Below are 25785 nucleotides of genomic sequence, written 5' to 3'. Positions count from 1 at the left end.
GAGCAGCCTTATTTCTTCCGCAGTGGTGGGACACTTTCCCAAGCCACTCAGCAATTAATTCAGCAGGGATCATTGCAGCACACAGACTAGCAGCATATGGACCTGGTCTGCAGCCACACGGTGCAGGAGCTGTTCCGTTTCAGCTTCCGTGCCCTTAAGAGTGAGATACCAGCTAAAGTCACCACTGCCTGTGGAAAACGGTGCCAGTATTCAATGCAATTGCCCTATCCACATATACTCATGCCTGTGATTTCCCCCCTTATTGTGCCATCTTGCCCCCTACCCTCTGGGCCGTACTCACCGGGGCTGGGACTGCCGCTGTGCTCTATGAATCCTAAGCAGAAGAAAATGTAGTGCTTGTAAATCTTGTGGCTCAAGGGGAGTGAATACACTCACAACAGTACTTCTGTGTATTGTAGCTAGGGCTGTCAATTAATCACAGTTAACTCACGCAATTAACTCAAAAAATTAATCGCAATTAACCGCACTTATAGCAACAGGATACCAATTGCAATTTATTATATATTTTTTGATAATTTTCAATACTGATTTCAATTACAACACAGAATACAAAGTGCAGAGTGCTCACTTTATACTATTATTTTTTATTACAAATATTTGCACTGTAAAAATGATAAAAGAATTGTATTTTTCAATTCACCGCAGACAAGTACTGAACTGCAATCTCTTAACCAACCATGGAAGACATTCTTCTAGTACACAAAGAGTTGTCATTGCTGTCTGAGTGTATGTCTATGTTGCAATTAAACACCCATAGCTGGCCCATGTCATCTGACTCACGCTCAGGCTCCAGGGCTTTTTAACTGCGGTGTAGATGTTCAATCTCAGTCTGGAGTCCGGGCTCTGAGACCCCGCAAGGTGTGGAGGCAAAAGCCATAGTCACAAACTCTTGCTGATCCTCCTGAGGCTTACATTTGCACTGGTTATTCCACTGGAGCAAACCAAGTCATCACAGGACTAACAGGATCCTCCAGCTTATTTTAGTAATACACAAAAGGCCAAGCATCTTATCCATTACCAGAATACAGGTGGCAATTGTCTTATTAGCAACTGACTGTACGTTAAACAGCTTGTGTCGAAGGTTAGGGTCTCCTCTGCATGCCATTGCCCCCTCCCAAACAAGTGATTAGCAAGATCAGTGGGACATTCTAAGTAAGATTAGGAAGCGCCACACCTTGAAAATAGCCACAGTCCTGGCAGGAAGAGCGAACAACTACAGGCATCTTGCTGCACAGGAGAATCCTGTGCCATGGTCACTCCACCACCACTCACTGCTGTCAGCACTGATCAGAAGTGGACAGCACAGCAAAAACTAAGTGCAGGAAATCTCATTCTCATAGTAGCATGACAGAGGGGGGCAGTTTGGCATTTGTATAACAAAGTTTGGTTTACTGACACAGTTAAACTGAAGAGGGTACGATGGCAGAGTAGGCTCCTGATGTGTCTAACAAGGAGCTGGGATTAGAACTCTGCTCCTCAATGTCCTTGATTATCACAACCTCTATTGCTACTTTAAAGGGATATGAGGATAATTACACCACTGCTAGCTGTTGGAAAGGGTGCTCTCAGATCCACCGGCCAAAACCCGCATGTCCTATATCACGGACTAATGCGGTGCTGTGGGCACGGCCCAGACTTTGGCCTTTAAGTCTTAAATTTGCTGTTGACTTAGTCAAGAGCTTCTTTAGACTGTGCTCAATGTAATTTAATAGTTGGAGAATATGATGTCAAGCATTTTTCTAGTAGTGCAACTGAACACCAGCTCTGTGTCCCTTGTTCTTTTTCTCCTTCACTAATTGCTCACTTGCAGTCGGACCTATAACTGCTGCAGGTAAGTACAAATGCCCAAAGGGGACTTGTTTTTTTAGCAAGTGTGATCTAAATCAAACCACCTCTCTCATGTAGGATAGTGAAAGAGGAGGGAAGAGAGTCCAGCTTCAAAAGAGAGTTTTGTCAGATTGCTCGTAAATGCTCCAGCTTAACCTTCTCTAAAAAGAGGCTACGGTTCCCCAGCAGCGCATGCATGCACAGGTGCTCTACCTGCAATTCTGAACTTTAAACTTAAGGAAAAAACAACGAAGTGCTCACACTCAATACAGCACTTTCAGAAGCTAAATACAGTAGTTGAAAACCATCACTTTTCTAACACAATGCATTGCGAATGCTCTGTTTGAAATTTAAAATTCCTGCTGTTATGAGTTATGAACCAATAAAACAATAAGATATCAGGAAAAGATCTGTTTTCTCATTAACAACTTTCAAACACTTAAAGTAATTTACCTCACGTTTTATATGGTGATTGCTGCAATTCAAGACCTCTGCTCAAATTAACAACCATAAAACACATGACCCCTTGAAAAATGTTGACAGCATAGGACATCTTTACCTTCATTCGATTGGGAAAATGCACAGCAAAATAAGAGTAGTGTTTTCCCCGGCATCCAGCTCCAATGATCAGAACAGTTATACAAGGAGCCATCTCTGCTCAGTCATCTACCTGGAACTAGAAATAAGACAATGTTTTAGAATCATCTAGGTTAAAAATCCCACCAATATTAGGTGTACTTATTTTTATTATGATTAAGTAAGGCTGATGTCAGTACTATCAGATATAAACCTATAGAGCATGAATTCTCAGAAACGCCCTCCCCACCGCCCCACAGATGCTTCCTTTTCCCTCCCTCTCTCACCGCACATTTTGTTTCCTTCTTCCTCAGGCAAGCTGAAGTTTAAGGTCACAAAGTTATACACTAAAAAGTTAGGAAGTACAAGAATTGAAGTTACGCATGGAACCTACATTCCATTGCTTCGTATGCATGCATTAGGATATCTCTGTTATCATCAATGCCTAGCTGATTTAGAAACTTACGTCTCTCATTTTGACAGTCAATAGGATTTGACAGGTTTCAGAGGAACAGCCGTGTTAGTCTGTATTCGCAAAAAGAAAAGGAGTACTTGTGGCACCTTAGAGACTAACCAATTTATTTGAGCATGAGCTTTCGTGAGCCACAGCTCACTTCATCAGATGTGTACCGTGGAAACTGCAGCAGACTTTATATACACACAGAGAATATGAAACAATACCTCCTCCCACCCCACTGTCCTGCTGGTAATAGCTTATCTAAAGTGATCAACAGGTGGGCCTGTGTGAGAGCAGAGAACAGAACCCGGATCTCCTAAGCCCGAGGCCAACACCTACCCGGGAGGGGGACGGGGGGGGGGGGGTCGGGGACCCGTGAGGGGGATGGGGGGCGGGGGGGTCGGAGACCCGCCCCCCGGGCCGGCAGCCCCGTGAGGGGGGGGGAACGGGGGGGTCGGAGACCCGCCCCCCGGGCCGGCAGCCCCGTGAGGGGGGGGGAACGGGGGGGGTCGGAGACCCGCCCCCCGGGCCGGCAGCCCCGTGAGGGGGATGGGGGGGAACGGGGGGGTCGGAGACCCGCCCCCCGGGCCGGCAGCCCCGTGGGGGGGGCACGGGGGGGTCGGAGACCCGCCCCCCGGGCCGCAGCGCAGCCGAGCCAGGCCCCGCTCTCCGGGCGGGCTCACGGGACTCACCCACCGACGGCAGCGCGCGCAGCCGGAGGCACCGGCCGAGAGGAAACCCCAGCGCCCGAGAGACCGGCCGGTCGGCAGCTCGCGCAGCGCCGGCAGCCAATCAGGGCGGCCGTCACAGCATGCACGGGAGCCCATTGGCTGCCGATGAGCCAACGTGGCGGTCGGCCCGCCGCAGGGGGCGTGGCCGCCGGCTGGGCGGGGCTGCGGCTGTCCAATGGCCGTCAGGAGCCGGAAGCCGTATTGACGGTTGTCGTGACCCACCGCCCTGTCGCCTCTCGGGGCCGCGCTGCGGTGGCCGGCTCGGGGCATTACGGTCGGCCACGGCCCGGCCGGTGCCTGCTGGGCCGAGGGGGGCGGGGCGGGGGCGGAGCCGTGGCGGGGGGAGGGGCGGGGCTGTGGCAGGGGCGGAGCCGAGGGGGCCGGGCTGTGACGGGGGAGGGGCGGGGCTGTGGTGGGGGGCGGGGCCGAGGGGGCGGGGCTGTGGCGGGGCAGGGGCCGAGGCTGTGACGGGGGCGGGGCCAAGGTGGGGGCGGGGCTGTGGTGGGGGGAGGGGCCGAGGGGGCGGGGCCGTGGCGGGGGGAGGGGAGGGGGCGGGGGCATGATCCTGCAGGCGCTCAGTGCCGGTCGAGGGGCCCCTGAACTGCAGAGTCGTGCCGGAGGCAGGGATGGGTCGTGCTCTGGGCGACTCGTACCCAGGCCCTTGGCCAGACTTTGTTTCTGGGCCTGCTGGGAGAGAGAAGGGGCGTCTCCCTCAGAGCTGTGCTCCTCGCCCTCGCACCCTAGAAGACGCGGCCCGCCACGCTTTCACACGCTGTCAGGATGGGAGGCGACCGGAAGGCTGGCTGGGAAAGACCCAGCGATCTCACGGGCAGGCTCTTGCTTCAGCTGCAGCAGACTCTCCTCCCGCCCGCCCTCCGCAGGCGGTGGGACAGCTGAGACCCTCACTGCTGAGGTCATGAACACGCCGGAGACAGGCCTAGGCCGGGTTTGCCCCTGGAAGGCCAAGACTACAGCGCTTTCAGAATTCCTTTGGGGGGGCGTTTCCCAGCAGGCAGAGAACGACTGCCACCAGCCAGGGGTGCATTTATACCAGCTCGCAAGAGGGCAAATGAAGACCCCATCATTTTGTGGGGATTCTGCTTTCCAATGTGCATTGCTTTGCATTTATTAACACGGAATGTCCTCTGCCATTTTGTTGCCCAGTCACCCAGTTTTGTGAGATCCCTTTGTAGCTCTTTGCAGTCTGCTTTGGACTTAACTACCTTGAGCAATTTTGTATAGTCTGTACATTTAGCCACCTCACTGTTTACCCCCTTTTCCAGATCATTTATGAATATATTGAACAGGACTGGTCCAAGTACAGACTCCTGGTTATCCTGCTCTCTGACGTGATCCGATGGTCTGTAGTAGATGCCAACTGGTACCCCATCTTGTGCTTTATCGGTTAGGACATTGATGCATCAGCATTCTAAATCATTTTCTTCTGAGTTATCAGTGACATGGGAAAAGGTTAAGTCATTTTTGACAGTGTGCCACTCGCCCTCCCCTTCTGCCCCCTCAATCCTTCCTAAACAGGTTATACCCATTGATTTTAACATTCCAGTCATGGGAATCATCCCACCGAGTCTCAGTAATACCAAGTAGATCAAATTTATGCTCATAAATGGGCAGTTCTAATTCAAATTCCTGTTTGGTACCCAGGGTCCTAGCATTGGTGTATACGCAAATAAGTAATTTTTTCTCTTCATGTCCTTCGGTTTCTTGATTTTGGGTTGAGTGCTCAAACCTTCCCCCTCTTTACTCTGCACTCATTACTCATGTCCCTTCAGTTTATCCTCTCCAGCTGAGTACGGTGCTTCTCAGGGCTGAGGCGCTCAGTGTGCTCCAACCAGAGCTGGAGAGAATGGGGGATAGTTTCCAGGCTGTGTGTTCCTGCACCTGTCCTCCTTGCACACAGCCCCTCCTTCCAGAGCCGCATCAGCCTCCTTTAATGACTCTGCACCCAGACTGCACGTGCCATTGGGAAACATTCACTGCAGTGATTTCCAACTATCAGCAGGATCTAAGAGGTCTGTCACGCTGGCAAATAAGCATTGCTTGGCCAGTTCCCATAGCCAGAGGTGCTGGCATTGTACCAGTATATGATGAACAAGTACAACCAGTGCATATGCAAACTTGTTCCAAGTAGATACATTCACAATGATGGTGGCAACACCCAGGAAGGCTTTATACATGGACTCAGTCTCACAAGAGCGGCAGAGTGCGTGGGGAGCCATGTTTGTCTCCCAGAGCATTCCATACAAAGTGACACGGTTTCAAAACTAAGGTTTTCATAACTGCCAGCTAGCCATGACTTGGGTTCTGGGAGTCAAGTCGGGCTCGCTTCTTCCCCTTTGTTGTCATCAGTAAGCAAGGTAATGGAGGACAAATCAGGCGCTGAGATGAAACCCCACTGACTCCAAATTACCAGTGATGATCATGGTTTACACAGACACAACTGATTTGAGCTTAGTAAGCAACTGTGCATCAGCAGCACGCAGCAGAAGAGAATCCAGCTCACTCTTTCTGAACTGCGTTGACTCCGCGGCACTAACAAAAGCTAATAGATGTGATCATGGCTAGTCACTATATTAGAAGAGACGTGACTGCCTACGCAGGGACAGAACTGAGAGTATGAACGTAGCAGTTACAGAGATGCTTTTCACATCAGGAGTCACACTGGAAGAGTCAGCTGACCATTCACACTCCCCTGAACTCAGGTGAGGATTAGGAATCCTGAAAACATCACCAGTTGAGACAAACTTAACTGACAGTATTTGGGAAACAATTCAGGCTAAGCCAGGAACTCTGTCGTGCCAGAGGAATTCAGCTGACATAGGACCGGGGTGGAAGGGAAGGCTTTCTGACAAGTCCTAGGATATTTTTTATTTAAATATCAATTATCAAAATTGATAGAGCTGGTCCAGCTTTCCCTTTTACTTCCCAACACAGCAACACAAACATTTGCAGCATATATTTTAAGATACTTATTTGCTTTATCATCTCTCAGCAATTAGGCATAGTCAACGCACGTAAAACTCTGGGGTATCTTTTTCAAAGGTCTAGTCTATACTGCAAAGTTAGGTCGGCTTCGCAACGTTACTCAGGACTGTGAAAAATTCCACACCCAGTGAAACGTAGTAAAGCCAACCTAAGCCTTGGTGTAGACACTGCTAGGTCGTTTTCCGTCGATCTAACTACTGCCTCTCAGAGAGATGGATTCATAACAGTGAAGGAAGAACCCTTTCTGTTGTGTTTACACGACAACGGCACAGCTGCAGCACTGCAATTGTGTCACTGTAGCATTTCTAGTGCAGACATGGCAAGTCTTCAATGCAAAGTAAATGCAGAGTAAGCAGCATTTTTGTGTAGTGATAAATGTTGACAATACAATTTAAGCCACTCAAAATTTATTATATACATAGGAAGGTTACATTGGTACATAGTTGAAAGCATGATCTCAAAAACAGTGCCAAGGTTTCTTGATTCCATTTTACAGTCTTACAACACTAACTGCAAATGCAGAGCAGATCAACCACAGCATTACCAGCGAGCCATTGCTGAGAGCACAAGGCATGTGGACTGGTTAATTTCATTTCAGTCTGTTTCAAAAATAATCCCAAAGGAGCTCCATGGTCTGCAGGAAGAGTTTACCAGCAAGAACAGCCTTCGCGCACACCCTCCCTTTCCTTTTTTTAAAACCCTCATTTTCCAGTTTTTATCAGCAGATCTTTAACTTAAAAGATAAACCCAAATTTACTACTGGTATTTTAAGGAGAAATGAAAAGCTTTACTTTAAAAAGAGAGACTGGGAAATATGTGGGGACTTGGGAGCAGGGGGGTGAATGCTTGGGAAGCAGGGAGAATTTTAAATACAAACATTTAAATAGGCAACTCCTTTCCGATGGGTGGGCAAGAAGGAGAAGCTGCTCATTGCTAAACCTGTCGGTAACCATGTTTCAGAATATCTGATCAATCTAAGACTGAAACAATCTGGCTTTCTTACATGAACAAACCCTTCCATTAGAATACTCTCATTAAACACACTCTCCCATGAGTTCACTGCAGATAATACTTTTATGTTAAAATAAAAACGATGCAACTTTCCAAACAAGAACTTCATGAGAAGCTGAGAAACAGCAGCTGCTAAAGAATTCCTCAATGCCCCTGTGCTACTGAAAAACAAAATCGCATGTGCTCGGTTCTCAGCAGTACACTATTCCACACAAGAGGAAAACCGCTCTTTCAGGACATAGCTGCCATAAACAGTCAACATAACGAAACTTAAGTCACAAAGTACAGAATCCCCTTGCATGGAGCATTATTCAGAGACAACAGTCCAGGAATCTTATGGATTCTTGAGAACAAGAACAATGCTCCAAATGTTTCTTAAACAGGGAGGAGATATTCGTGGGCAGCTAGGAGGCTCAAAAGGCAACTGAACCGTGAATAAAAAACAAGCACACTAGAACAGAACAATTTCCATAAACTACAAACTGCTCAGCCTGTGACTTCTAGCTATATTCTGTGTTTAGATTAGAGTCGCATTGTTCCCTTCTACCTCAGGATCCTCACTGACTTAGGACTAACCAACCTTATGACATTCTTTTAGTGAAACCAAATTGAGCTGCATGATTCCAGCAGAATGGCTCTTCTTCCTGTACACCCACTGGCAGGATTTTATTGTTCTCGTTTCAGCAAAGACCAAAATCCAATCCCAGGCTAAAGTGTTAACTCTGCCAGACTGGTGGCCTACAGTTTACTCAGCAGCCTTACTCTATTACCAAGAGGGAGCCCACCCAAGAGGCTGGCCGGGCAGGGAGGCTGGCAGTCAAAGAAGGGGGCGGGCTGCTTGGTTTCCCTCACAGCTGTGAAGATGAGCAGATACTGAGCATCTGGATGGCGGTCAGTCTACCCCTCTCTGCTGGGGCAGTCATGGGACGCAAGTGAGGGGAGTTCATAGAAAGGGAACATTAATGTACAGATTGAGCCTGAAGCACTGCTTGTCATGAGGCAACCAGTTCCCCACCTCTGGCACAGGGCAGCTGGTGTGAAGGAATCATGGCGCTGGAGGACCCCAGACAAAACCCAGACGTAGGCTCACAAGAAATGCAGAGCTGGGCAGACGAGGGGCTGTGAGCAGACACACACCCCCTCTGCTGGGCGAGGGATTGGTGCACAAGATCCATCCCTGTCCAGTGGTATGTTGCCACGATTCCTCCCCGGAGGAGAGGCATAGTTTCTAGCATAGGCCCCTGCTGTGGGAACATTTATTGTCTGACCCCACATCCTGGACAATCATTCATCGTGAGATCTCTTGCTCCACATGCTGGCTTAGTTAAACATGGTTAAACATCCACCATGTCCCGCAGGGCAGAGAGATGAAGCTCACAGGCGATCTCCTCTTCCTTGTTAGCTCTAATCAGCCGTTTTAAGCGTTTCAGTCTGTCTGACAGAGAGGTTCCTGTCTCCTTCACCAGATGCCCATGTTCCACACGACTTCCAGCCTGTCCAGAGGGAAAGATGCATGACTGTCAAAGAATCACTTGTCCGACAGGAACAAGGGAAAGTTAGCCCTGGAGGGATGTGCCTGTTAAATCCCTCTGCTACCTCTGGAGACAGCCTGGCCTCTGAACCAGCAATCTCCTAGCGGTGCAGGCCAAGCACTTCCCTTCCCAGGAGGGTGGGGCATAGCCAGCACTTTCACAACCCATCTCCCACCTTTAACTCGGTGGAGCGGAGTGTTGGCTGGCTGATTCTCTTGCACCACATCTCAGCTCACAGTTACTATGCACAATAGTAAAGGGGACAGCAACAATGCGATGGGCTGATCAGAAGGACTCATGTTTAAAATCACATATAAACACAAGGCTAACCCTGTGTTTCTGGGAAATATGCTCACAGCAGCCCACTTATCCAGGACAGCTGGAGCCCATCTCCCAGGCAGGCAGAAATTCTCTCTCTCGAGAAATTCACAGACTTGGAATTCTACCATGAAAACCATCTGTTATTCCCATGGCAAGTTCAGGACATCAATCTGTTCAGCGTTTGCTCAGTGCTCTGCAGAGGTAAAGCTCTAATTTCTTGCCAATACATCCATCTCTTTTTACCTGTGCCTGTGGGGACATGGGCGTTCCACTCAGTGGATGGATAACCTGAGGTGTACAGACCAGGCTCTGAGGGAGGTAGAGGGGAAGAGACACAGAGCATGGGAGCTGCTCAGAGTCTTCTGCTAACCACTGGTGTAGCTGCTCCTCAAACCTAGAAAGAAACAAGGTCATAGGCACAAGTCAAACGGCAGCTCGGCTTTATACACCTTGTGCTTTTCTGCCGAAGCATGCACATTCTCTGGGCTGATGTAACCACAGAGGGAAATCAGGTCTGACCGGCAGCCCGAGCACCCCAGGGACAGTGCACAAGTCAGAAGTCCTGGGAGAACAGCATGGCTCAGGAAAGGGGCAACCGCACCACTTCTCTCTCTACATTGCCAGGGCAGGGATGAGCCCCTCAGTTGCCATGAGCCGAGGCAGTTTCTTCAAGGGAGGTTTAAATCGAACAGATCGCTCCTGAAAATGGCACTATGCAGAAGGAAAATCAATAGCTTGTTGGATTCCAAACGAAATGACCATTTCCCCGAATTAACCAGTGAGACTCGTCCAGGCCTGAGTGCAGTGAGCGAGTTCATTCTTAGCAATCCATACGGTGTTTGATTTGGGATTCTCCGCACGTCTCCATTCGAAGGTTTGCAGTCTAAGTTACAGAGACCCATTCAATGCAGTCCTGTTGATGAAGTTCAGAGAGAAGTCGCTGACCCCTTAGTTTACAGACAGTGATGGAAATACAGATGGAGAAAAATGAGAGAACTTCCCCTTAAAATGATCCAGGAGGCAGGGATGAAAGCAGAGCTAACAGCACAAGGAGGGTGGTGTAGCAGGGCAGTTGCCCCACTCCTGTCAAAGGCTAGGCTGACTGGGGAAGCAGCCACAGCTGGGGCCACGCCCCAATCAGGCCACAGCTGGCCCTATAAAAGGGCTGTGAGTAGGGTGACCAGATGTCTCGATTTTATAGGGACAGTCCCGTTTTTTGGGTCTTTTTCTTAAATAGGCTCCTATTACCCCCTACCCCCATCCCGATTTTTCACATTTGCTGTCTGGTCAACCTAGCTGTGAGCCAGGAGTTGAGTCAGTCTCTCTCTAGCTCTGGAGAGAGAAGGACCTAGCTGCCTGCGAGAGAAGGGTATCTGAGGCAGAACAGTGCTGGGGAAAGGCAAGGGGAGCTGGGGAGCTCCAGCCTGGTAACTCCCAGGCTGCAGGCCTTGTGCAAGGCCTAAGGAAGGTACTGGGCCTGCCGAGGTACAGTCCGGGGTTAGGAAGAGGCAGCTGGTCCAAACCCCCCTTGCCAGTGATGAGAGGCCATTACAGACTGCAGTCTGCCCCAGTGAGCGGGGGCTAGATGACGACCGGCAGTAGCCACTGAGGCAAGATGGAGTTTAGAGAGTTGGGGATTCCCCTGGGAGGGGAGACCCAGGCTGTGGGTTACTGCTGGGGCAGAACCCCGAAGTAAGAGGCACCGGGGTCCGGGAGGGACTCGGGGGCCAGCGGCAGGTGAGCCACCGGCCTGCAGAGGGCGCTCCGGGCTGGAATCGAGCTAATTCCCAGGATCACCAGCAGGAGGCGCCATGCCGGTGAGTCATCTCATCGCTACAGGTGGGTTCTGCTTGTAATCAATCATTCCATCCATCATGTTCTGAACTCACACAGTGTGGCTCAATTCAAGCAAAGCGCACTGCAGAAAAAGCTGCAAGGAAAAAATCCCCTGTAAAACGGCTAATCTGAAAATCACCCCCCTTCTTCCCACTCACCCTGAGAAAAGGCATCAATCCAATCAGGACTCCAACAGCCGAGCAGGGGTAGGCAGCACACCCCAGAGACACTGACTGTCCACGCCAGCATAGGTAGATAAGAGGGGAAGGGAGAACACCTGATGCTAGAACAGATGCTCATACACCAGCTTTGATACCAATAGATCCTAAACTGCATACAGTGACACCTCACTTGGCAAACCTTAGCAAATGACACATGACAACCATCAGTTTAGCTGCGTAGAGTCACTCCGGAAGAACAAAAAAAGCAGTGCTCAGAATCAGGATTAGCAATGCCCCTGGAGGAATCCACATTCTTGGGGTATTACTTAGCCATCAGATCAGAGTTCAAGTTATTGGCTTCCTCAAAGCAATGAAAGATGCCAAACCCTGGGAACTTTTAGAGAAATGGATCCCTTCAGTTAAGCAAGGGAAACAGCCCAATGTACTATCTAACCTGTTCCAGGATCCCGGACAGAAAAGGTCAGTGAGAGAGAACAGGGACATACATTCACCTTCTCCTGATCTCACAGACAAGGAACTGCACATGGCAAGGTGAAGTGACAGGGGCAACGTACAGAGCACTCTGCCTTTACCCTAGAAATCCCTTCCAACTGACTGACGTGCAGCATGGAGCGCTCCCACCGGTCAAACAACCCTTCCCTGTGTCTGGCACAGCAGCGCTAGTGCTTCACCCACTAAGACAAGACATGTCATTGTGGAGGGCCTTGCTTTGGGATCCAGCCTCAGGTGTCAAACTGTCCCCATAGCTACAGAGGAGGGCTGGAAGAACAGCGGAAGGCCTGGCCTGATGACTGGCACAACGGCATGCAATAGCATGAGGGCTCGTGCTGAGATTTGGTTGGTAGGATCACACCTTTCAAAGAATCCTGGGTTAAGCTTTGTGATTTCACTCCTCGTACCCTCCGGGCTCATGGAAATTCCGGCTCTTCTGTTGCACTCAGCCTCGCTATAGTACTGATGGTCTGACTGTTGGTGGCAGCCATTGGCTAGATCTCAAACCCCACAGTGCCCACGTTATGATGTTTCTGAACCCCAGGAACGGCCCTAGCTGTTTTGCTGGCCAGGGCAGAAAACATTTTTGGCACCCACCTCCCACGCAGCTGAAGGGAGAAAACAGCTGAGCACCCGCAAGGAATGGGTGCCCATGGTCTGCTTGCCTGCCCTCTAGAACCAGCCCTGTTTCTGATAGCCGAGGAGAGGAGTGGGAGAGGGAAGGAGGACACAGCAGCTTTATGCAAAGGAGAGATTGTCAGCAATTATCTGGGTTCCTCCATGAAACCACTAAACCTCAGCTCCATACAACAGAGAAGCCAAAACTCTGTTCATGAACCCCAGCACCCTGCAAAGCCATCAATGAGTCTGCTAGGAAAAGGGTCTGTGCAGCTGTTCCTGTCACTTACCTCCTGTGCTCTCTCTTCTCCAGCTCCAGATTAGCAGCCAGGCGCTCTGGGAGGCGCTCCTGGGCCGAGGCCACGTGTGTTAGATCTGCTGCACTAGGAATCCTCGTTTCTTGATCCCCCAGCCCGACGACATGCTCAGTTTGAGGCGGCAAAATGGGATAATGTTTTGCAAATGACTGAGGAGAGCATATCCTTGACCTGGAAAAGGAAAGTATTTTAGAGGAAGGGAGGAAAGCCAAAGCCAGTATGCTCCTGGCTGCCTGGAATTCAGAAATAGCAGAACTAAGGAAATAATCACATTTGCTGGGAATGAAATCCCCCTGTATGGAGGGTTCAGCACGAGGCCTCTGCATCACCTACATGCCACTTAGGCCCTGAAAATAAAGCGTACATGGGAATTGAGTGGGGCAAGGAGTTTCTGGGCCCCAACACAGGAGTGGGTTTCATTTAAGGAAAGATACCCCTGAGGCGGCGCATGCTACTTGGACTCTAAGGCCATGTCTACACTACAAACGTACGTTAGAATCACAGAATATCAGGGTTGGAAGGGACCTCAGGAGGTCATCTAGTCCCACCCCCTGCTCAAAGCAGGACCAATCCCCAACTAAATCATCCCAGCCAGGGCTTTGTCAAGCCTGACCTTAAAAATATCTAAGGAAGGAGATTGTTGACTCAAGCTACGTGGGCATACAGCCACCACAGTTAGTACAGCGCTAGTGTGGGTGCGAACTTGGTGCCATCTGTCAAAGGCGCACGTACTTGTTAGGAGTGCTTGTGTCGATGCAGACTGCAGGGCACCATGGGTAGGTACCTCAGTGTGCAACTCACCACCGTTCAGTGCACTGTCTTTGGGGAAGTTTTGGCAATGCATGGTGGGGCTAAACGAGTCACGCAGGGGTCTGCTTCCAGTTTGCAACAGTCTCTGTTCCGTAATATTGTCCATTTCCCATAATTTTTGCACCTTTTTTCAAAATGCCACAAATCCGTGTGGCCTCTCTCACTGTCTGTCATCTCTGACAGACGCATGGAGCCCGCACAGCTCTGCACTACTGTCATGAGCATCGCGAGCACAGGACGCACGATCCCGGAGTATTTGCAGAGCTGCAAGAACCATCAAACCAGTGGAGAACATGACAGTTCCTTGGAGGACAGATGGCTGTGGGACATAGCGCAAACTAATTCAAGGCTGTTGGTGGCATTCATGGAGCCACTTCACCTGCATCAGGCTCACCCATGCTCGACTGGCTGGACTCAGTGGAGTCAAAAACAGGTCCTGGCTCACTCCACGGCTGGATCCTCTGGTCGCCTGTCCCACACACTCCTCCTCTTCCTTACCAACCACCACCTCCTCCTCGCTGTTCACTGCAGGGGCCTATGACTTGGGCTCCTCGGAGGTATCCACGATGCTGTGAGGTGATGGTGGTTGGGTCTCTGCCAAGTATGACATGCAGCTCTTTGTAAAAGTGGCAGGTCTGCAGCTCCACACCGGATCAACTGTTGACCTCCTTGGCCTTCAGGTAGGCCTGCTGCAGCTTCTTGGCTTTCTCACGGCACTCCTGCTGGTCCCTGTCATACCCCTTCTCCTGCATCCCCAAAGCAATCTGCTTGTAGATGTCTGAACGTTTCTTCACCTGGTTCAGAGCTGGGTCAGCACAGCCTCTTCTCCTGACAGGTGCAGGACAGCCAATATCTCCTGACTACTCCAGGCAGGAGTGAGTCTGGAGCATGTAGCCAGCATGGTCAGCTGGTCAGTTGAACTCAACAATGGAGGGCTATTCAGTGTGCTCGCTAAGCCAGACAATCAGCAAAAGGAATTTCAAAAATCGGTGGGGCTTTAAATGGTGTCGGGGAAGGGGAGGTTCCAGTCTCTGTGACCCCTGGGCAGTGGAGTTCACAATGGTGACCAGAGCAGTCAGTGTGGCGCATTGTGGGATAGCTGCTGGAGGACAGTTAAGGTTGATGTAAGTAACAGTGTCTGCACTCACCCTGTGTTGACTAAAGTACATTGACCGTGCCTCTATGCCGCTCAGGGAGGTGGTGTTACTCTGTCAGCGTAAGGGGGTGCTTACATTGGTGGGAGACAAATTTAAGCATAGACACACGCACAACTGCCATACATTGATCTCACTTTGTAGTCTAGACCACACACCTGAGGGCAGCCAGCGCTCTGATGAGAAACACTAGCCACTGGCTTCATCCTATGCCTTCTGGAGACAGCAAGACAGTGGTGAGTAGGTTGCTAGGGGCTCGCTCCTCTAGAGGGATACTACCCGCCCCAGACACCAGCTCTGTGCCCCTGACACACTTGCTCCTACAAGCAGCTCCTCTGGCTCTTTGCTTACCAAAGGGCCCTTTCCCACTCCATACTGCAAGCCAGGGACAGAGCCTCCTCTGGAGCGCAACTGCTGGGAAATACAGTTACAATAAGGGATGTGAATAAAAAGCAGCTTTTGATCCAGGCTGACAAACAGCACAATGGGACCCTGCCTTCCAACATTTCATTAAAGGCATTCACTCTTCTGAATAGGCCAAAGAGCCCTGGTGCTGCAAGACACAACTTGTAATTAATTTTGATGGAGAAGACAGCACAGACGGTTCCTTTACGCCCAGCACAGCCTCTAACAGACATGTGACAGACACTGACACTGGACAGAATGGTGACATACCATTAGCACGCGATCAAGGCTTTTACCATCGTGGTATAGAAGGTCACCAGACCCCCAGTTAACATTCTCTTCCTCCAATTTTGTGCAGCCAGAAGCAAATCATTTCATGTTTAGCAAGAGTTAAAATGCTTTCATATATTTCATCGTAAGACATGAGAGAAGCTTTGGAAAACCCTAACAAGTCTGCACTGTGATCTCTGGATAGGGCTGTGTGTCTCTCCAAAGAAAGTATCCCTTTTTCATTATAGAAATATGAAGAGCATTGGGAAAATAAAAAACCCACCCTATGCAATCATGAAGACGCTGTGCAATTTCCCAGTGTGTACAGTGCCTACTCAACTAGTGACATCAGTGCAATTTATGAAGATATAGTCATGCTATTTATCATGACAAATTTAAAAAATCATCTTGCCTTGTGTGTCCCTTCTGGATCTCCTTCTGCGTTTGCAGTCTGGCCCGCTCCCATGAAAAAGGAAGAGTGAAGGTTTTTAAATGTTCCTCAAAGAAATAGACATATATCTGGCCATCTTCACTCACTGCTTCTACACACCAACAAACATGAAAAATCTAGTCAGGATCAATACAGGCTTTCAGCTTCAAGAGAAATACAACATTAAAACATAGCTCATGGAAATTGTGCCTTACGTTTTGAAGATTTCAAGGAATTAGATCTGTTGAATAGACAGAACTTGCAGTAGTGTGCCTTTTGGGCCTGATTCAATATCCAGGAAATTCCAGATCAGATTGTTGGGGATTACTGTAAAATATTGCTTTATCTTCACTTTTAACACCCCAGTGCACCCAACCCCACAATGTGCAAGGCATGAACGTTCAATTCAGCAACAGATATTTTTACACTGAAATGAAGACTGGTGTTTCTCATGCAGAAAACACCTTTTACATTGAATCCATCTGCAATTTCTCTGGAAGGAGTTCGGCCCAAGGAGATTTGTGCCTCAACTCCTCTCACCAGTAATGCTTATTCATAGCAACAGGTTTTACTGGTTTATGTAAAACTAACAAGTCGCCAGAGTTTACCCACCTGCTTTAAACCTTCAGCTGAGATGTGTCGGCCGAGTACTCTCAGACACCCTGAAAAGTAATCATCAGCCCTCTCAAGCCTGCTCTATTTGCAACAGTCTGCACATCTTTCAGGGAGGATATTTACATCTAGGCACCACAGTACACCCATGAGTTCAGTCTTTCTGCATTTAGCTTAACACGTTGAACAACCATCCACATTTTGTCCTTATTTCTGTTTGCTGGAATATGGCAAAACGGTGATACTACTAATTCTAAGGGTGTGCTAATATTATTAGATATCCATCATCAATTCTCAGAGCACATCCTCAATGCCTGAACCCAGGAGTCAGATTTCAGGGATGCATGATAGATGAATGGTCACTGGCAACATGTCTGAGCGAGAGCTGAACAATGTCACTGGGCAAAACAATGCCTGGCAATTTCAATGTTGGGGCCAAATTCTGACCCCAGATAGGTGCATGAAGCCTCTAGTAATTTGAATGGATCTAAGTGTATGAGGCCAACACTGGCTTATACATTAATCGGATTTGCACTAGACTGGAGAGGTTCTGAACATATTCTTCCATGCAAGCATGAGGAGCAATGCTGGGCAGAGTTCTAGCTTGCCATGGGCTCAGGAAGAGAAAGTCCCATGGCTGGCCAACGGATGTGCAGCAAATGCAAATGCACCCACAATCATCCCACTGCTAAGAGCAGCGGGAATGATGGGGAGCCAGCCCTCCCAGAGAACATGCCATGCTAATGCTATACACTGCCTCTGGAGACCCTGGGGATGGGCCTGCAAGCTATGCTGTGTTAAATGTAACAGAACAAGACAGCAGTATGTAACAAAGTACAGACCAGCCCACCCCAGAATACTGAATACCTGGTATGACAGGCAGCCGGGGGGGTTTCCAGTCTCTCAGTTTATGATCAATGCACAGCACAAAGATCTCATCCCAGGGGATTTCGTCAACAGCAGGTCCATCATCTCCTGAGCTGGCAAACAGCCTGCCCCGCCATTTGCAATAGGTTCTGCTCAGCAGGTTCTCCACTTGAGACTGGAGTATCGGCTGGGTCTGGGGAGAGCTGGCGATCTGGGACACGTACTGGAAAATCATGGAGCAGACAGGACGCCAGGGAGCTGGACAAAAACAGCATACGCAACTGGTTAGCCTAATCTCCACTGAGTAACTGTTTGCACTGGGAACTACAGTCAGGGAGGAGCAGCAATGGCCAGTCCACCGCACTGCGGGGAAGGCTTCCCCAAACTCAGCTCTGCTGATACACCTCAGTCTGAACCTGCTGCAATCTCCTCCCTCCAGGGCTGGGCCTACTCTGAGCAAAGATCAGGATCATGCTTATGTGCATAATGCACGAGACACATGCACTCAGGCTACAGAACAATCATGAGATTTATGGCTAGATTTTGATACAAAAAGACTGAAACACACTTTAAATGTAAGGGGAGAGACATTTGTTGGCAAAGGGACAGACTTTGTATCCTGACACTAAAACGTCTTGAGATGCAGCTTTCTGCCCAGTGCAAACTACATACCCCCTTGAGGAGGAAGGTCCATGTGCGGGATCTGGAAGGACAGCACGGCCTTCCTCAGCCAGCCCAGGTGATCCAGTGTGTTCCACTGGAGGTGAGGAAGCAGCCGATTGCCGCCAGGCTCCACGAACTCAGTGACAGGCCAGGACTGGTCACAGAGCTGTTCTGAGGAAACCACCCCAGACAGGAACTGCAGGACGCTGTTGTACAGCTCAATGATAGCACTGGGCTCTTGGGAGGGCAGGCCAGCCAAACGCCTCTGCCTCTGGTCATGGTAGAAGCGCCCGCTGAACTCACGGCTAAGCCCATCCTCGATGAATTGCTGGAGGGTCTGGCAGCCGAGCTCTGGGGAGCTGGGGCACTGGGAAAGCAGCCATCGCACTGCCTCGGAGAGCTATGGCACAAACATTGACAGAACAAACCAGTCAGCCAGGCCGCTTTAGAAGCTCTACTCAATATTAACTAGTGACACTACGGACTCAATCCTGCAGCCCCATTGGCTTCGTAGTCCATGGTACAATGCGAACAAATCCCACAGCAACAACTGTGACATTCACAGCAGCAATTGCTAAATTTTGCGTCACCATTGATTTACTCTACCTCCATGAAACAACCTTAATTCCCACCCCACACAAGCACACCATGATCAGAGCTGAAAACAGATGCTGGCACAGAATCCATTGATAACTGTTCCCAACTGATGATTTCCAGATTGGGGTTTGGCATTCTGCTTTCCAGGCACCTTGGCTCCACTCCCTGAGCCTCGGCCCTGGTGACCGGATTAGTCTGCAGTTCCCCATACAGGAAGAAGTTCTCTGATAGCAAAGGGCTCTGAAGTCAAAAGTATTATGAGACCCAGTGGCTGAAAATTGAACTCAGCCAAGGTGACAATGGAAATAAAGGTGCAGATGTAAAGAAAAGATAATTTAGCCACTGGGACAGATCAGCACTTGGCAGCACGTCAGTCTCATAATCTGAAGGTCCTGAGTTCAAGCCTCAGAGAGGGCAATTGTTTTAGGGGGGAGGGATAACTCAGTGGTTTGAGCATTGGCCTGCTAAACCCAGGGTTCAATCCTTGAGGGGGCCATTTAGGGATCTGGGGCAAAAATTGGGGATTGAGCAGGGGCTTGCACTAGATGATCTCCTGAGGTCCCTTCCAACCCTGATATTCTATGATTCTATGATCAAAGTTTGTGGCAGATTCTCTGTCACTTGGAGTCTGTAAATCCAGAAGGAGTGTCTTTCCTAAAGACAGACTCTATCTTAACCTAAGCTCCTGGGCTTCATATAGGAACCATTGGGTGGCTTCCTCTGGCTTGTGTTACAGAGAAGGATAGACTAGATGTCCTAACGGTCCTTCTAGACTCAGAGTGTATTATTCTGTGTAAAATGCAGACTGGAAGAACAGGAAATGTACTGGTACATTCTGACCCCTTTAGGCTCTGTTATGGAAGTGGCCAGACCAAGACCTAACACCACACTAGTTCCCCTTCCTCTGTGTGGGGGGAAGGACCAAAGCAAAGCACCCCTCCCATTTAATGTAGAGGGTGCTGGGAGGTGAACAGAGTATGCAGAACAACCAGCTGAGTGCAACCTGCACAGGGCCCTTTCCAGCTCAGGACCCAAGTCCTAAGGAACACTGACACTTTCCGAGCACACACAAGGTCGTTACAAGGAGGAGGGAGAAGAATTGTTCTCCTGAACCTCTGAGGACAGGACAAGAAGGAAGGGGCTTAAATTGCAGCAAGGGCGGTTTAGGTCGGACATTAGGAAAAACTTCCTAACTGTCAGGGTGGTTAAGCACTGGAATAAATTGCCCAGGGAGGTTGTGGAATCTCCATCATTGGAGGTTTTAAAGAGCACATTAGATAAACACCAGTTAGGGATGGTCCAGATTATAGTTAGTCCTGCCATGAGGGCAGGGTCTAGACAGGATGACCTCTCAAAGTCCTTTCCACTCCTACAATTCTATGATACAAAGGTTTGCCCGTAATCCAACATAACATTGTTTGGTTAAACAGCAGACACACCCCCCGTTAGCCAATATAAGGTGGAGACAGCTGTGGATTATATTATCCTACCACTGAAGACCATAGTGCTATCGCTCAAATACTAGACAGGGCAGACACCAGTTATGTGCAATTAATTGTGTGAGTCTCCAGACCATACGTAGAGGAAAGGCAGGAATACTGGTGGATGGACAAAATGCAGGGGCAGAGTTAAGTTAGGGCTGGAGCCTTAGTTGAAAATGTTGGTGTTATTTTACTAATATTTTAAAGAACAATATCTTCTGAAACATAACTCTAGCCAAGTCCTGCTCTGGCCAAAGGTTGGTTCAGTAGGACCTAAGTTTTCTGTGCACAGACTATGATAAAGCTCAGTTTTAGCAATGGGAAAAACAACCCACAAAATAAAAGGTTTGTAGCTTAAAACGCAGAGTTATTTAGAATGTGGAGAACATTCCCCACCAGATGTGAACAATTAAGGTAGTAGAGACCTTAGTGATAAGCTTTTGAATATTTAATTTTGGAATTACGGTTCCTACCCTGTTGGTGCCTTGCAAGTCACTGACAGAATCCGGAATCTCAACAATAATGTAGTCTGAAATAAGATGAGCTGAAATCAAATCCTGCAGCATCAAACCTTTAAAGGAAAAGCAATTGCTGAAATAGCAGGCATTTTTCATTATTCATACACAGACAACAGAAAAAAAATGAAATTCTCCTATTCAGCCTATTCCCATTGACAGCGGAGATTTACTACATCTCTGACTGCCCCATTCTTTTCCCACACTGTAGCAACAAATTACATGCAAAGTAAAACTGAAATCCTTGAAAAAACCCCTAATATTTGGTTTTCCTTTTCAGTTTACAGTCTCTTTCCTAAGGCTCTCTGGATTCGTGTTAGAGATCAGAGGATTCTTTCATCTCACATCTATAGCTCTTAGCCAAATGCTGCATTTGGAGGAACACATTTATTGCTCATTCTCTGCCTTGGGCATAATCCTAAATATTAATAGTTATTTCAAGGTACAGAAAATCACACACCCTCTTCTACTTCCTTCTCTGCGGCCTCTTCTCCCCGTGTAGGGACTAGAACCACCAGAGGTACTATTGGATGGAAAGGCTTCGCCTGAAGGAGCTGTTTCAACTGCAGCAAAGCTGCAAGCCAGTAGACATCCTCCTCAGCCACATCGTCACTCCTCGCTCTAGGGGGCAGCAGGAGAACAAGACCACTCGTTCCAAGCAGATCTTTTTCTGCCTCCGCCACGTCAAGCTGCGTGTCACTGAGGGTTCCATGGGCCACCTGCGCAAGCACAAAGAAGACAATTCAGTTACAGCAAACAAGAGGGGCTCAAAACACACTGAATGCTGTAGATCAAGCTAGCAATAGCATTTCAGACAGGAGGCTCCTTCCTGGAACTTTATGGGGGGGGGGGGGGAAAAAGCTCGTGGGGGAGGCGAGAGAAAAATGAGTGAGACATTGAATACGGGCGCATCATACACATGCACATAAAAACTTCATAACAGGAATTTTATTTAGATTGCCAAGTCAAGCACTCAAAAGCTAGGAAACACCAGGATTAAAGTTGCCCGTGAAACCTTAATTTGGCACCCTCATTATCCAATCACATAGTAGTTTTCATTTATTGAAAAGGACTGAAAAAAAAGAAAAGAAAAAAGAGGAAAAGGAAAGGAAAAAATAGGGAACTCAAAAATTAAAAAATTTCCATTTCAAACCATTTTTCACAAAAAAATACAGATTTTTATCGGTAAATGTCTATAAAGATCGATTTTGCTGATAAGCACACAAACCAATGGGAAAATATTTCCAGTGATAATCAAAATTTACAGACAAGAAAGAAAAACGCTGCTTGAGAACCTACTAGAGTTTGATTTAAGGCGAACATTTTGAAATAGTATGCTGACAATTTGCACTTTAACGATTACAAAGTTTTAAGTCTCAATGTTCAATTTAAATAATTATTGTTGTCCACCCCCACTGCTTGAACCCCCATATTTTACCACAACTGTGAAGATTTAAATAGATGCAAAGTTTTTTAAAAGCTTAAAATAAACATTGATATTACCCATCAAAATTACAAATTACAAAAAAATAAAAACTGAATTTTGCTAAACTGGACAATAAAGCTTTGAATAGGGTTAAAATAATGAAATATTGAGACTCCCTGACTGGTACGACTTCATAAATGGTGATGAGCTTGCAGATGACACCACACACTGATAGCCTTGGCAAAGCATTTCTTAGCATCAGAGAGGTGATGGGCCCAGGGAGCAGCACACAGCTTACAGACTGCTTTAACGTACCTTTACACACAAGTTGACACAAACAGCCTGATCTCCTTGCATACCAAGAGAGTTAAACAACGCAAGTGTCTGGACTCTCTCCTCTGTGTTGCAGATCATATCCTTGGATCTTTTATCTCCCATAAATTTGGCTTTCAACCAATCCGCTAGTACCCTGTGAACAAAAACACAAACCATCTTTTTCATTTGATGTGATAGGTGGCGCTGGCAGCAAAGTCTATAGTTAAGCGACCACTCTCCATTATAAACCCCACTTTTAAGTTGCTTAGAACTTTGTCAAAGTTTAATTATTTGGGCTAAAACTTTCCATGCCAGGTGTCTGCCTCACGTTCGTTTGTTCAAGCAAAATGGCTCAACTGTTTCTCTGAATGAAGTTAGGGGAAAATAGGTAGCTTTGCCAACTTGAAATTTAGCAGGGAGATAGTCCTACAGGTCCCCAGGAAAATCCATCCAGATTTATCTCAGTTACAAGCCTCTGAAAACTGCCATTTGCAAACCATCAGCTGAACTTTTTGGAAGCTTGCTACTAAAATCTCCAAACCTTCCTTTCATAACGAGCATGTTCCAACCCCGAGCTTCTACGCCCCAGATTCTATGACAACCCTCATAGACCCCACTCATCCTCCCAAATGGGAGGCGCAGAGCTAGTGCTCAAGCAGGGACACAAGCTCAGCAGCAGTGCTCCCCACCACCTGAGACCTAGAGAAAAGTGTGCTGGGCTGAGTGTCAGGAGCCTTCCCTGGCTGATGATAATTCTGTGTACTTTACTGCTCCGACTGAGGAAACCTCTCACCTGCACCTTGCTAAGCATTGGCAGGTATCATTCCTCCCATTTTACAGATGATACCTGAGAGGTGGCACGAGGTCACCCCTGGCAGAGCCGGAAATAGAACTCTGTCTGCAATGCTAGACCCAAGTGTCATCCGCTTGGCCATACTCTCTTTCAGAATGAAGACGCCAAAGCTGTTGTCTAACTATTAGACAACACTCCCTCAGAGCTAGGAAATGAACATGGGAATCCTGATTCAAAACAGTGGTCTGCTGTGTAGCAAAGAGAGCTGTACAAGCCACTGACAAAGTATGTTTTGCATGCTGTGATGTTCTGGTGTTCACCCAGGCCCATGAGGGATTTGCTCACCATCTTTTGCCTTGCAATCTTGGGTGTTTTCTGGTTGTGCAACTTTGGTCCAGAGCTCTGATCCCAACAGCCTGCCAGCACCCACAAGCCTCACCCTGAACATTGCCCAACTTGGTTACTCCTGGCAGGCTGATCTCAGTACCCTTCTATCCCCGAATTCACCCTCAAATTGTCCTACCGCAGGGATCAGTCCCTCTCACCAAACAGTCCCAGAGAAAGTGTGAAATTTGCTGCCTCTTCAAAGACAGTGAAACACTCCGACCTGTCAGTTTTCCAAAGCACACACTTCACTGAACTTTCCCAACTCTGATGGTTTGTAATGAAAGGAAAATATTTTAACAACCAACGAACATGGATTAAGTGATAAGTAAAAGGGCTAAAGGTAGAAATGGTTACAAGCAAACACGCATCTAAAAGACTAAAATTTAATCTGGAAAGATAGTCTTTGTTCAAGATGGTTTCTCTCACGCACAGTCCCCTTTCCAGCTTTTACTGGCCAACATCCCATAGGAAGATCAGAGAGATCAAATTGCTTGGTTTGTCGTCTCCTAAGGTGAAGGATGAAGACGGAGTCTCTCTCTGTTGCTTACATTCCCAAAGGGACTGGCTTTGTTTTACAAGTCAGGAAGGCCTCCTGCAGATTCTCTCTCTCTCTCTCTCTCAGATGCAGGAACTATGCTAACTCTCTAGTCTCTAAGGTGCCACAAGTACTCCTGATCTCTGTCTCCTGAGTTCAGGATCAGGATAACCCCCTGCTGGATTCATTTACTGATACTGTAATATGTAAACTGAGGTAAACCTACATTTCTCTGTCTAGGACAGATCTGTTAATCACCTTCACCTAGACTAGACAATCTGGTCTTGAACATGTTCTAGTATCATCATACAGAGGGAATTCATAACTTCACATACAGAACATTGACACATGCATTTTACAATTATACTGATCACCAGCCTTCAGACGATACCTTAACACAATCCCTTTTGGATAAGTATCATGGCAGCAGAGTGTTGGCTGCAGTGAGTTGGCTGGCCTGCTGAGAGTCAGCGCACCATATGCCTCGGTAGTAAGGGCTCTTAGAGTCATACATCTCCTGCTAGAGGTTGATTCATATAGGGGATAACAGACTATTACTGCTACCATTTATTAGTCCATGCTGTGAATCCAACCGTCCTGCTTACAACCTTGTTGATGACCATGGCAGGGGTCAATATGGGATTGCTTTGTCCCACATGATGGAATTTCTGTTTTTACAGTTAGCTTTTTTAAAAAGGTAGGAAATTACATATGCATTTTAGAAAGGTGCAATTTTATTTTTTTAAAACAGGGACAGCAATCAACCAATAGAACAGCTTACCGAGGGGCCCAGTGGATTCTCCATCATTTTAAAGCTTTGAAATCAAGATTGGCAGTCTTTCTAAAAGATACGTTCCAGGTTCAACCACAAGTTACTGGGCATGATGCCGGAACAGTTGGGTGAAATTCTATGGCCTGTATTGCATAGGTGGTTAGATAAGATTATCATAACGGCTCCTTCTGGCCTTCGAATCAATGAATCAACAGAAAATATCACAGAAAACTACAATGAAAGAACATTAATGTTGTAAAGTTAAACACTCCAAGTTAGGAAATGTCAAAATGAAGGTTTCTCATGCCACCTTAATTCATCCCCCTTGTGCATATGCATTATGATACAGTCTTAACTACAATCCCAGGTTTGTTCCATAGACCGCTGCCTCATTCTGTGCACAGGGTAGACCATGAATGAGGCAGAGAGTTGTGAGAAGAGAGAGAAGATTCTGTTGGGCTGAAGGGACTGGAGTGGACCCAAGAAAGTTGGGTTCTACTCTCTCTCTCTGCCACAGACTTTCTATGTGAAGCTGGTCAAGACTGCGTCAAAACCCATACACACCTAGAGCAGGATTAAAGTTGCCCCGGCCACCTCAATTCTCACATTTCCTGGATTTCAAGTGCTTGACTTTGCATGTTAATGTTCTTTTAATGTATGGGGTATGTAACAACAGTCTTAGGGCATGGAGATATTTATTTACGACAGGATGTGAGGGGTGAGAAAGGGAATGTGGCTCCATCTCTAGCAAAGCGTAAGGAATTCCCCCTCTCTGCAGCAAAGCTATTAACTTTAGAAAGGCGCGAGAACACACTGAAGATTTAGCTAA

The 25785-nt window shown here is 47.9% G+C and overlaps 2 protein-coding genes across 14 annotated transcripts in view; both read right to left on the bottom strand.

Moving 5' to 3' along the window:
* Positions 1–3679, bottom strand: part of LOC125644672 (2,7-anhydro-N-acetylneuraminate hydratase) — a 58133-nt gene extending 54454 nt beyond the window's left edge. For 5 of the 12 annotated variants that reach the window (XM_075118209.1, XM_048868976.2, XM_048868973.2 and 2 more), the window contains exons 1-3: positions 3574–3660; positions 2891–2949; positions 2408–2524 (exon numbers count right to left, since the gene is read on the bottom strand). In XM_075118209.1, coding sequence (XP_074974310.1) covers positions 2408–2500 — 93 coding nt within the window. In that variant the 5' untranslated portion in view covers positions 2501–2524; positions 2891–2949; positions 3574–3660. Of the gene's footprint in view, positions 1–301; positions 335–2407; positions 2525–2890; positions 2950–3573 lie in introns of all 12 variants that reach the window. The other 7 variants (XM_075118212.1, XM_048868978.2, XM_048868975.2 and 4 more) reach the window with 5 other exon arrangements.
* Positions 3680–7005: 3326 nt separating this feature from the next.
* The window catches only part of MCM3AP (minichromosome maintenance complex component 3 associated protein), an 80874-nt gene continuing 62094 nt past the window's right edge, over positions 7006–25785 (bottom strand). For both annotated transcript variants that reach the window (XM_048868919.2, XM_075118204.1), the window contains 9 exons: positions 22470–22623; positions 21189–21447; positions 20687–20784; positions 18145–18535; positions 17473–17730; positions 15976–16105; positions 12898–13095; positions 9723–9873; positions 7006–9119 (listed from right to left, as the gene is read on the bottom strand). In XM_048868919.2, the coding sequence (XP_048724876.1) occupies positions 8961–9119; positions 9723–9873; positions 12898–13095; positions 15976–16105; positions 17473–17730; positions 18145–18535; positions 20687–20784; positions 21189–21447; positions 22470–22623 (1798 nt within the window). In that variant the 3' untranslated portion in view covers positions 7006–8960. The remainder of the gene's footprint in view (positions 9120–9722; positions 9874–12897; positions 13096–15975; positions 16106–17472; positions 17731–18144; positions 18536–20686; positions 20785–21188; positions 21448–22469; positions 22624–25785) is intronic.

This window comes from Caretta caretta, chromosome 11 (assembly GCF_965140235.1).
Source record: "Caretta caretta isolate rCarCar2 chromosome 11, rCarCar1.hap1, whole genome shotgun sequence".
NCBI lineage: Eukaryota > Metazoa > Chordata > Testudines > Cheloniidae > Caretta > Caretta caretta.
Note: the sequence above shows the minus strand (reverse complement) of the source record. Positions and strands in the feature narration are given on the sequence as shown.